The following is a 13,299-nucleotide window of genomic DNA, read 5'->3' as shown; positions in this document are numbered from 1 at the left end:
ATATTCAAAACCATTTTCTTATTAAACAAAGATTTTTCGATTTTCTGCCATCTTTATTTGAAGTTTTATGTTCAACCTTAAACCTGCCCCTTTGTTCCTCTTCTCAGATTCCCCAAAGGGCAGTGGAAATATTACTGCTTCCCAAGCACTTTCTGTCACTTGCAACCACGACCAGTGGATGAAATGAAAAAAGTCAGTTTAATGTGCTGTCCTTTCACCTCTCCCTCAGGAACTCTTGGAATAAATACATAAAGAAAGCAGCCCGGGAACAATGTTTTTAAGAACAACCACTTTGGTAGCTGTGACATGCTTTCTTTTTCATTGCTTATACTGCGGCTAAAGTATCTTTTATTTAACCATGATAAACACAAAATATTCCCAGTGATGGGTTGCAGCCGGAAGAGCATCCACTGCATAAAACATATGCTGGATAAGTTGGCGGTTCATTCCGCTGTGGCGACCCCAGATTAATAAAGGGATTAAGCTTAAAAGAAAATGAATGAAACACAAAATACTATAGCATATAACAAAATAGCACATTTTCTGATGTTTATGATCATTGTAAAAGTCTGCGATTATCCTGTGAATGACTTTGAATGTGCTCATCCATTAGTTGTTGGGGGTTTTTTTTGTTTCAAAAATTGCTTTTGTTTGTTTGAAGTTTTAGTATCCCAAGGCTTGCGTAAGCCACAGCACACATTTTTATCAGTTGCTCATTGCATGCTAAATATTTACTTATCATTAAGTGAATGAACCTTAATTCACACAGCCTAAGCACCTTATGCTCGCCTGCGTTCACTCGCACTCTAATGAATGTATGCAAATCCATCATAAATCTGAAGATTAGCTAAATCATTTTGTGGTGCTTGAAAAAACAAAGCATGAGCTCAATGGGTGCTCCTGTTTTTTTGCATCGTGCCTACACCAGATTTAGCAAGGCTCCCGTGTTCCTCTCTACACCTTTTCATAGCTCGAGATGAAGGAAAACGCTTTGTTTTAGCTGACAGGCCAAGGTCAAGCACGCTGAGGAAATTAGAGGGATGTTCCCAGCCAAGAGGTCAGGGTGCCAAAGTTCACTGGTCTTTAAATGAAATATCATGAAAAATGCAGCGGGGCAGGGATGGGACGGGATGGCAGAGCTATTTTGGAAAAATTGTTGAGCTGTTTATTTGCAAGTCATTGGAGCTGAAGTAATGCACCCTGGGAATTGCCACCAAACGCAGCGCTGCAACATCTGCTGTCCCTAAGTGAGTTAGAGCACGTCAGACATCTTTATGTCACTGCAGAGCCGTGATGGATGCGGCCCCTAGAAAACGTTGCATAAAAATCTGCTGCGCCGTTTTGGCCGTTAAGTGAAATTACTATTTAAATTAATGGTGCTGTCACAGTTTATCTGTGCAAAGAATGAACGCTGATTAGGGTATTAAACAATTAGCAATTTATCATACTGGTGGTTGATGGTAATTATAGTAGTGATGGTTTACCCAAGGAAATAAACCAGGAGTCACTTCCTGTTAGAAGATTATTAAACTGCCTTTTCAGAAATATTGTTCTTTTTCTCCCTTAGTGTGATGATGCTTAATGCTAATCATTCATAATTCAAAAGATTCAGAATTTGACATGACCAGAAAAATGTTCAGTTACACCTTCTTTCTATTTGAAAATGCAGTTCGACTGTACGCAATGCAATCTTTTTTTTTTATGTAGTATGCAGCATGTAAATGTTTGAGGTCAATATTTTTCTTATTCTTGCCAAAAGCTGCAATTAATGATTAAAAATGTTGTGAAATATTATTAGAATAATTTCCTGTCAACGTATGTGATGACAAAGCTGAATTACTAATATATTAAAAGCTTAATTTAACAATCTGAATTATCAAAAAGAAAAAACTCTAGGGACTTTTAATCAATTGAATGCATTCTCGCTTAGTACAACAACAATAACTTCTTTTAAATCCATTGAGTGTTTTCACCCCCTCAGGTGTAGCTGTGTGTGCATGGCCGGTTTGTGTATGTTGAGTCAGGCCTCTGAGAAGGCGCTGATGCTTTTAGAGGTAATAGGAGAGGATGCAGATGTGGCTGCTGAGCGCTGATGGCTGATGGGAGGAGACAGTGGCCACATCGCCAGGTGAAGCTGATTGCTCATGCATCACAGCCGTCTGCATCTTTTACATGTCAGCTGCGTGTGTAGCTCGGCAACGTCGCTCGCAAATGCCCATTGAGCTTTAATGGCCACATGTTGGATGCCATGTTCTTGGTTAAAGAATGTGCTCACTTCAGACACATAAAATGAATGCATGTCTCCACTGACAGCAATACATAGCATAGCCGCAGTGCCTTTTCTAAGTGCCAACCCAACTATTTTGTTCTTTAACACTAAACTGCAGTTCAATGCTGCATTATAAACATGGATTTGGATTATGATTAAAGTGCACCTATTATACTTCTTCAGATATTACATCTTAGGACTGGGTGATTTTTTCAAGGCAATGTTCATGCACATTTTTTGAGTAAAACTGGTTCTAGTAAACCTCCAGCACATGCATTTAGATGGAGCAGAGTTTACTCAATAAAGTACACTGATAAGTTACACAAAAACTATTAAGCATTTATTTATTAATTTATTTTTCATTTTGAGCATTATAAACAATAGATCAGGGTTGTCCAAACTTTGTCCTAGAGCCCGGTGTACTGCAGATTTTAGCTCCAACTTGCCTCAACACACCTGTAAGGATGTTTCTAGAAAGAATTGGGGTTGTAACTAAACTTTGCAGGACACCAGCCCTTCAGGATCGAGTTTGGACACGCCTGCTCTAGAAAATGGATAGTAAAGCCTAAAGTGTCTTTTTTCCAAAGATACATGAACTGTGAATGTAGACAGGGCTTGACAGCATTTGAAAGCATTTTCACTAGCCACAATTTTGTTGTTGGGAGAATATATTTTTATATGCATAAATTTGACTTTGGCATGCTAAAATTACTTGATTTAGATTTTGTGTAATGTCCACATGACTTTTCAGGGTTTAAAACTAAGGGTTTACCAGATGTGTCTCTGACCACAAAAAAAAATAATTATTTCTTAGCCACAATTTTTAATAATGTGTCAAGACAAGCAAAATATAGCTGTATACATGGTTTTTTGTTAAACAAAACTTTTCTTAAATTTTTTTTGGCATTTTTAAAATAATTATTGCCATCTAAAACTATGCATAAACTGTGTGCTGGCTAAAAGTCCCAGATCACCAGTTAACTAAACAGGGAGTTAATCTCCTATTAAAGCAATTTTATTATATAAAAAAAAAAACAATTAAACCATGGTAACAAAAATAACTATAATCCAAAGAAAGCTGGTAAAAAACATACCGTGTAATGAAAGGATCATGTTAACATTAGGCCTGTTAATAATCTGTTCAAAGAATGGTGAAAGAAAAGTGAAAGCAGTAACCGCTGCTGCTTACAAAATAACTATTTTTTTCAATCTCAAGCTCTTGAAAGCAGCAGGAATGTGGGTACGCAAGCATCACCTTTTGTCCAGTCTATTTTAAAGAGAACTGATTGTACCAGTTGAGTTTCCAGGCACGGTTACTTTGTGAAAGGAAATGGGAGCATGCATGTAAATAGTCGCTCGCATCACATCACTTGTGCGTGCGAGTGATCATCCTCTCATTCCGTATTCACCTGCTTTCTTTTGCTCGCGCAAAGACAGTTATTTTTGTCAGTCGTGCTGCTTCTTGATTCTAAGATCACATTTGCATGCATATTGGCTGATCTTTATTGTTGAACCCTGCTTTTAAGAAAGCTACAATTTGAAAATTATTTCCCACCAGCAAAAGTGGCCAGTGGGAGTGGCTGTCTTACCCGCAGCTGCTAAAATCTACCCGCATTTGGCGGGTTGGCGGGTGTTAATGTCAAACCCTGAATGTAGACCAAAATATTCAGCAACTGTTAATGTTTTAGTTTGGGAAGGCCATTTTTGAGAAAATGCATCTGAACCTGAGGAAAAGGACAGTGATATAGTCTCAGAAAACTTTTTACAGAAATCTCATTTTGCATGCTATCTTCATCAAATTTGAAATTCAAACTTATGAAACACTTTGCTTTTAAGGCAAATTGTATTACATTAAAGTGTTCTTGTGTTTATATATGGAAAACATGTATTGAACACAGTACAATTTTTTTCTTTTTCATGACTTCAGAATTTATTTTAATGATACCTAATTTGTGTTTATAGCTCACTGGGGTCAAGAACTGTTGCTATTTAAAGTTAGGTTAATGTAAACCCCCAAAAATGAGTGCTGGCTAACAGTTTAAATCCAAATGCTAGTCTGAAACTCTTACTGCACCACTAAATCACTTGATATCTCAATTTTTCAATGTAGGGTTTAATACCTCAGTTTACTTAACTGTTTCTTTGCTAAAGCTGTTCTAGAGTTATACATAAAAAAATGTAGAGACGGGTTTCAAAGCTTCGACACATTTGCTTTGTCTGTTTCATGAAGCCTCGCATTGCCCACCACTAATAATAACATGTTTTTACTCCAAACTCACCTTAAAACTACAATCTAGTGTTTTAAATAAATAAATGAATCATTAGCCGTGTGTATATTAGTCATGCTGAATCAATAAAAGCAGTTACAATTTCTGTTTATTCAGCAACCGCTATATTTGCCAGGGGATTTTCTTGGGTTTCTTCCTGTAACGTCGGGGAGTAACACCACAACAGAAGGTAGGATCCAATATGCAGGTTTATTCACAGTCAGGCAAGCAGTGGTCAATACGGGAGCAAACAGATGTGTGAGGACAATCCAGAATCGTAGTCAATTTAACAAGCAAGAGGTCGAAAGGCAGGCGGCAGACAAGGATAACTAAATAAACAAGGCTAGGTTCAAAACACAGGAAAACAAGACAAGGAAACCGCGTTGTAATGCTACTTTACAGTGAACAAGACTCGGCAAACTGAAGGAGTGAATGAGTGGCTTAAATAGTGTGTGTTAATCAGTCTCTGAAAGTCCTCAGGTGTGAATGTAAATCAAGCTAAATGAGAAAGCAGGTGTGTGGGTGAAGAGCATGTATGAAGTTGAAGTCCATTAACTGGCAGATTTGTAGTTTCATGAGTGAGTGTTTACCAGCGACATCTGGTGGTTTGTTCACTGGTAAACATGACACTTCCTTGTATTTAGACAGGTTTGCGGGTTTCAGCAAGAGCGTCCGCTGGCCTTTGGAGCAGATTTACAACAAATCATACCATGCTTCCTACAGAAGATGTGCATGACAATCACAGCTTTGCGCGATTGAGCCCTATTTCCTCTCATATCTTATGTTGTACAGTTGCTTGTAAATATAAATAGTGTAAAACATTCCCTACTATCTCCAACAAGAAATACCCAACTCTAAATTGCCTGAAATAAGATACGAGTCTGGTTGACGCGGTGGCAAAGTAGGTAGTGCTGTCACCTCAAAGCAAGAAGGTCATTGGTTCGAGCCTCGGCTGGGTCAGTTGGAATTTCTGTGTGGAGTTTGCATGTTCTCCCCGAATTCGCGAGGTTTCCTCCGGGTGCTCCGGTTTCCTCCGGGTTCTCCGGTTTCCCCCTGCAGTCCAAAGACATGCGGTACAGGTGAATTGGCTTTGCTAATTTGTCCGTAGTGTTTGATTGTGAATGAGTATGTATGGATGTTTCCCAGAGATGGGTTGCTGCTGGTAGGGGATCCGCTACATAAAACATGTGCTGAATAAGTTAGCAGTTCATTCCGCTGAGGTAACCCCGGATTAATAAAGGGACTAAGCAGAAAATAAAAGAATGAAGTTATGTGTCTTATTTCCTGCACAAACCTACCTTGTATTTTATCATTAGCATGTTATTGGCTTGGCGACGCGGTGGCGCAGTGGTTAGCATGTTCGCCTCACAGCAAGAAGGTCGCTGGTTCAAACCTCTGCTGGGTCAGTTGGCATTTCTGTGTAGAGTTTGCATGTTGCATGTTTTCCTCCTGGTGCTCCGGTTTCCTCCACAAGTCCAAAGACATGTGGTAAAGGTGAATTCAGTATGCTAAAATTGACCGTAGTGTATGGGTGTTTCCCAGTGATGGGTTGCGGCTGGAAGTGCATCCATTGCGTGAAAACTTATGCTGGATAAGTTAGCGGTTCATTCCACTGTGGGGACCCCAGATTAATAAAGGGACTAAGCCGAAAAGAAAATGAATGAATGTTATCGGCTTAATAAATATTATGTTGAATTACAGGGCTAATATTATTCCATTTTTGAAAGCTTGTAATTTAAATAATATATAATTGACAGTGCATGTACCCTTAAATGCAAATAAGCGTCTGATTCCCACCCCTCTTTCAGATGAGGGCAGGGCCTTTACTGCTCATGCTTTGAATAGTCAGGTGTCAACAAAACAGGAGAGTCTCATGCTGCTAAACTGTCAGCAGAGATGTCCAGCCATTTATTTTTTAAATATCTGGCAGTATTATGCATAATGAACTGAATAATAAATGTACTTATGAATAATGCAAATGGTGAGCATTTAGGTTGTTAGGGAGTCTCAAAAATGCAAATATCCTTAACTTTATACATTTTTCCATGACTATAATAATATGTAAAATGCACATTTTTCTTTTAATATATGTGTTGATTTTATTGGATAATAAATTAGCCAGTTTGTTATTTCAATATGATGTATGTCCATGTTACGACTACATAAAATCAGTGCTGGCATGAAATAAATGTACCATTTGTAGGGCTTTGTGACACTCCCTAACTTTGCTCATGTTTCAATCACATTTCAATTTTTTTTTCACCTTTGGTGCCTAAAACAATTACAATATCCAACAGAATCCTAATTTTAAAAAGTCAGCACGATTGGTGTCTTTTTTAATGTATATTCCTTTGTTTAACATAGGATTCAGCTGCTGTGGTGAGCACTACATCAACACATCTACTTCTTGGTGCTGCACGGGTCCCGGTGGCGAGTCTAAAGTCCACGTGGTGGAGAACCAGACGGCGTCACTGAAGTGCTGCTGGTCAGAAGTGATTGATCAGGAGGAGCAGTGCTGTAATGGAGTGGGCTTCAATCCGCTCACATCTGTGTGTGCTGACAGAGCCCCGGCCGGCATCCTCATCCCGGTAATTAACACTTTCACTCACTCTGACGTATTCACTGGATGCTCCTTCAGCAATAGGTCTTTAGGATGGAGACTTACTGGAGACTTCGCCCTCATGCTGTTCTGTAGAGTCACACCAGTTTCTCAAACTCAGATAAAAGTGATGCTTTGCCTAAATATGCTCAAACAGATTTTTTTATAGTGTAGCTAGACCTTTGACCAAAGGTCTGGTCCATAATGTAACTTTGAACTGCTCTGTTAAATATATTTTGTTTGATTAAAACAAACTCTGGTATAATTGAACTATTAACGCAGGTCATTTGAATAATTGTGAATCTTCAAGTAGAGTTTAAAAAATTTACTTTCATGATTTGACACCTACAGTTAGGTCGCACTGTGGCTCAGTGGTTTTAGTAAGAAGGTCACTGGTTTAAGTCCGACTGGACCAGTTGGCATTTCTGTGTGGAGTTTGCTTGTTCTCACTGTGATGGCGTGGGTTTTCTCTGGGTACTCTGATTTCCCGTACAGTCTAAAGACATTCGCTATAGGTGAATTGGATGAACTAAATTGGCTATAGTGTGTGAATGTAAGCATGTATGGGTGTTTCCCAGTTCTGGGGTGCGGCTGGAAGGGCATCTGCTGTGTAAAACATATGCTGGATAAGTTGGCGGTTCATTCCACTGTGCTGACCCCTGATAAATAAGGGACAAAGGCTAAGGAAAATGAATGAATGAATGAATAAACGGATGATTTGGCACCTCAAATGCACATTCATTACAATTAAACTGACCTTTTTCACTTTATTTTATCAAGGATACTCCGCAAATGTCAGAATTTAGAAATTTATATCTGAATCTACAAATGGAAATTCTAATTTTTCAGATGACTCTAATCAAAATGTAAAATTTCAGTTATAAAATATTCTCAGTTTTGTTGTCTTAATGAAGTAAATCAGATGTTTAAACCAATGTTTCTCAACCACATTCCTGTAGGACCCTCGACACTGCTGTTTTCCATGTCTCCTTAACCAAACAAACATGGTTTAGATCATAAGCTCATCAGCAAAGACTGAAAGAGCTGTAATGGGTGTGACAAAGGAGACATCCAAAACATGCAGTGTTAGTGATCCTCTAGGAACGTGGTTGAGAAACACTGGTTTAATCTCATCCATGTATATCGAGGTCAGCTTGTGTCAAACCAAATCTGACAAATTTTATTATCTATTGATTGTTTAACCCTTAAAATAATTTATTGTGACCCTTTACCAGAAAACTGGCCTCATGTTGAATGGGTATATTTTTCGAAATAGCCAAAAATGCATTATATGGGTCAAAAATATACTCTAGATTTTCTCAGTATTTAATTTTTTGAATCTCCAGATTCCAGATTTTCAAAGAGAGGTTTTTCTGTCAAATATTGTCCGATCCTCAAAAAGTATACTGCTTGAAAATGTATTTATTTAACTTTCAGATAATACATATATCTCATTTTCCAAAACCTGACACCTATGATTGGTTATGAGGTCTGAAGTAGACATGGGATGATAATCGGTTTCAAGGTTTACTGCAGTTTGCAAAAGACAAGGTTTTAAAACTGCCAGAATATTCTGTTGTACCGTTTCTATGGCATATGTACATTTTATTATGAGCTTTTTTTTTTTTTTTTTTTATTGAAATTTTTTTTTTTAGTTTTTAGGTCAACACTATCTCCAGCAGAAATGGACCCTCCACATCAAATGCTGCTGTTCCAAAATATTTTAAATGTTTCTTAAAATAAAATATATTTTGATCAACAGGGGACAAAGTTCTTGTTTTTTAACCAGACATTTAAATAGAACATATTTTACAGCAGTAATCACAAAACTGTGAATTTGTGGTATTTTTATCCAAGGTTATCATATTGTCACAGTCTTATACTGGCCTATGCCCAGTCTGGGGACACAATTATAAAAACTGAATACACTAAACATAACTTATTTTCAGTCATTTAGATTACTTAATTGTTTGGCTAATTCCAAAGAATTAACATAAAACTTTAACTTTTTTTTAATTAGTTAGATTTAGCACTGGTGAATTATGTCCAGCGAAAGTGCTAGGTGTTTCAGTGAGTTTTAAACTCAGGCTGCCGCCATGCTGTAAAGTGTAGGTTGGAAATATGAGGCGTAGAGTAGTGATGTATCTGCTCCTCTCCTCAGGAAGTAGGCACTCGCAGTCACACTTCATTAATCAGATTTGCTCGCTGTAACACAAGCTCATCGCGCACCCAGCTTGAGCTCGCGAGGAAAAGAAAGAGACCAAGAAAAGAAAACTGGGATGGCGGTCATTAACTTGTAATTATGTCATTAAGGGGCATCCGTGCTATTTATTGAGACAGAGGACTCCATACACACCCGCTGGCAGGGGTACTTTGACACACAACAGTTGTCTGATGACTGTTGTCGCTAATGAGTGAGTGTATGTGTATGTGTATGTGTGTGTATGTGTCCTTTAGGAGAAGTGTCGTCCCAGTACGGTGTGTCCTGTGTCGGTGGCTGCAGGATCGTTCTGCGGCTTGTGTGATTTTAGCCCGACGCAGTCCATCTGTACATGGGTACCAAGCGGGCAGTTCCCCGAACACACTCCATCTTCCTCTGCTGCTGCTGAAGCTCCGTCTGTTGTCGCTCACAGTCAGCTCTGCCCATCCTCAGAGGAGCTCATATACAGTGGAGTGGCAAACCGACACACTTTCACAGGTAAGCAGATCAGCTATGGTTGTGACAATTTAAACCCCTTTTTTAAATAAATTGTTCATTCTTTTTTCTACATATAATATTTTGTGGAAAATAAGTCACACTTGGCATTAAATAATAAATGCACTTAATAAAATGACTTAAAATAAAATTATAAATGAATATAATATAAATATTACAGGGTGCCCGCTGGGTCTTAAATTTCAAAAACAAAATATTAGGCCTTAAAAAGTCTTTAATTCACTGAAATATTTTGTTGTGTGTCTTAAATCATTTTTAACAGATCTTACTTTTTTTTTTGTCTAAGTAAAGCTACCCAATCGGGCCAACATATATCCAATCACCAACAATCCTTCTTAATAAAATCAGGGAAAAAAAATCTAAAAACAATTGCACAGTTCCTCATGATAATAACAGAGCAGTTTATCCCTTTACGTTATTTTCCACTCATACAAAAGCTATGTACAGAAGTAAGGGGGAGTAGACATAATATTTATAAATAGACATGAAACTTAAGGTTTTATAACATAAATGCAATAGGTTTAATAGAAGTTATACTCAATCAAATAAGACCACAAGTCAACAAATCTATATTTTTGATTATTTATGGAAATTCCCTCTACAGTAAATATACTTTTAACAATGTTTAACTTGTCAGTTAAAAAAAGAAATATTATGTTGAAAATAGTGTTTACAGCTACAATTTTCTTGTCGTTAAGAAATAATTACAATTGCTTTGTTTTGTTTTTGTGGCAAACCAGGCCATAACAAATAATCATTAGTGTTTATCTTGTATAAGACTTAGATTTCATTCATAATGGTCTTAAAAGGGTCTTAAAAAGTCTTTGACTTGATGAAACCTGCAGAAACCCTGTATTAAAGCTCAATCAAAATATTAATAAATTCTATCGATGTGTTTCAATAAGTAAAATGAATTGGAATAACAGAGTAACTTCCAACTGTTTAAAAAATATATATATTTACAAATCTGCTTTTTATAAATAATTGGAACGAAAAGGACAAATTTATGATGTAAAATTGTAGACTGTGTGATATAAGTTATTGTGTTTACAATTGGCTTTTTCATATTATTGATAAACTGTCATTTGTAATAACACTAATACTTATTACTTAAACAAAAATCATTTTTGTTATTAACAAATCTAAATTAAAAAAATATATAAAATAATAAGATTTTTAAAAATAATTACTTTATATTATGGTATCAGAAATTGTGAATATTTTTAACAAGTACATTAAGGGTGCTTTCACACTAGCACTTTTGGTCCGCACTCGGGTTTGACGTCAGAGTATGATACGTTTAGCTAGTGTGAACGTGTCTCCTGAACTCGGGTGCTCATCCACGAATCGTACCCGAGCCTGCCTGAAAGAGGTGGTCTGGGGTACAGTTCACACAAACTCTGGTCAGGTTCATTACTGGTATGAATGCAATTGTACCAAATAACGGAAGTGAACCGCCAACTGTACAACAAACAATCGTTTTCACAACGTTCATTCATGTGTGTATGTGTGTGTGTGCATTCATGCGTGGATGTGTGTGTATCACATACTGTACTTTAGTGACGAGCAGGACTGAGCCAGGGCAATAACAGTGATAATGTCTGCTTGTCTCCTCTATAAACAGCTTCTGCAGACATCGTGTTATGTTCTGAACGTTTGTAATATTTATGATATTTTTTTGCGGCAGATGGATGCGAGTCGCTTTCTGTATGTCCAAAATCAAAAGCTTCAGTAAAAGCAGAACAATCACGATTTGCGTACGTCTTTTCATTTTGCCGTACAGCCGTACACACAACAGCAGCTCGATGACGCAAATGTACCGGGGTTCAGAAGAAAAAAAGACAATGTGAACACAAACCAACCAAGAAGGTGGCAAGAGGGGACAATCGAACTTTGGTACGGTCCAGGCAATTGACCTAAGTGTGAAATCACCCTTAGTCAAGTATATGTGTGTACACTGGATTTCTTTTTTTACTTTAATTAATTAACAAATTATAAATGTATGAATATTTGTGTCCCTTATTACTACGCAAAGCCAATGTTGAGAGAAATGGGGTCAAAGGAGGTCACTCAGTATAAGGCAAAGGGAACAGCCCTGCGAAAAATACTATCACATATATCTAATAAACCAAAGGGTATACGACCAACATGTTTTTTATGTAAAGGCATCAAATTGTACAGCTCACACACACACACAAGAAAGTGGTAGTCATTTCAGGCGTTTCTCACACTCTAAAACATCTGTACATGTCATATGTTCACATGAACAGATGCTTTAGTGTCTATTAATTGCTTTGAGTCATAAATCTGCTATTTCCAGCTCATCATTAAAGGTCCACTGAAGTGCCTTGAAATGCACAGCTTTGTTCAATGTCTGATATAATTTTAGCTGAAACTTAAATATAGGGTGGTACATATCAAGTAGCCTTTCCTCCTTTTTAACCCTCGACTGATCAGAGCCATTGAGTTAAAGTGTACTGTATCTTTTTGTGTGTATGGTCAATGCATTTTGCACCACTCAGCTTGTCGTATAGAGGGATGAATTTCAGCATTCTGGCTTTTTTTCAGCATTCTTAGCTTCCTGCATTGTTATGACTAATAAATGTGGAAGAATTTAGTTCAACGCCGTGTCGATTACATATATATATATATATATATATATATATATATATATATATATATATATATATATATATATATACACTGTACATATAACATACTTTTACATACATATATAAACTGCTTTTTCCAGACAAAATAAAACAAATAAACAAACTTTCTGTAGAAGAAAAAATATTATAGGAGCTAGTTTGAAAATCTCCTTGCTCCATTAAATATATATGTGCAAGGGTTAGTTGAACCCTCATTGTCTTGTTTCCAGTCCAAATGTCTAAAAAGTCTTAAATCAAGCGTTTTCTAGATCTGCAAAAATAAAATGCTAAAACATAAAATAATCTGCCAATGGGGTAAGCAAATTAATCTTGTTTATCATTTTAACACAGAGTTATTTTGCTCACCACATTTGCAGATTAATTTTAATATCAAATTGAATGATATTCATTTGAGAATTGTTGAATAGTTAGATTACAAATAAGACAAGTAAGACAAGTAAAACAAACATTTTTTTGCAGTGTGACCATTTCAGCCATGTTTTGTAGGAGGCGTGAAGCTTCAGATTCTATAGAATATTTGATTGGTCAGATTGGTCTTGCACAGCTACGTGCAAGGCAAGCATCGTGGGTCACGCTGATCACTCGATGCATATGTATATATCAGCCTTTAAAGTCTTTAGAGGCTGATTTATTCTTTTGCTGCCACTATGCACCCACATGATCTCTGGTCAAGTAAGATGATGGACCCATTCTTGACTTTACATTGCACTAAATTGATGATGATTGTAAACTGCGCCAGAGATGCCTTGAGACGGCATATTTTCCATTTACAGGAT

At 37.0% G+C, this 13,299-nt stretch overlaps 1 protein-coding gene across 2 annotated transcripts in view; it reads left to right on the top strand.

The window, feature by feature from the left end:
* ush2a (Usher syndrome 2A (autosomal recessive, mild)) overlaps window positions 1-13,299 on the top strand; it is a 394,144-nt gene that overhangs the window by 272,982 nt on the left and 107,863 nt on the right. For both annotated transcript variants that reach the window (XM_009293147.5, XM_073928624.1), the window contains exons 51-52: window positions 6,901-7,124; window positions 9,593-9,833. In XM_009293147.5, the coding sequence (XP_009291422.2) occupies window positions 6,901-7,124; window positions 9,593-9,833 (465 nt within the window). The remainder of the gene's footprint in view (window positions 1-6,900; window positions 7,125-9,592; window positions 9,834-13,299) is intronic.

This window comes from Danio rerio, chromosome 17 (assembly GCF_049306965.1).
Source record: "Danio rerio strain Tuebingen ecotype United States chromosome 17, GRCz12tu, whole genome shotgun sequence".
Taxonomy (NCBI): domain Eukaryota; kingdom Metazoa; phylum Chordata; class Actinopteri; order Cypriniformes; family Danionidae; genus Danio; species Danio rerio.
The sequence above is the reverse complement of the archived record's forward strand: the minus strand, read 5'-3'. Positions and strand labels throughout refer to the sequence as shown.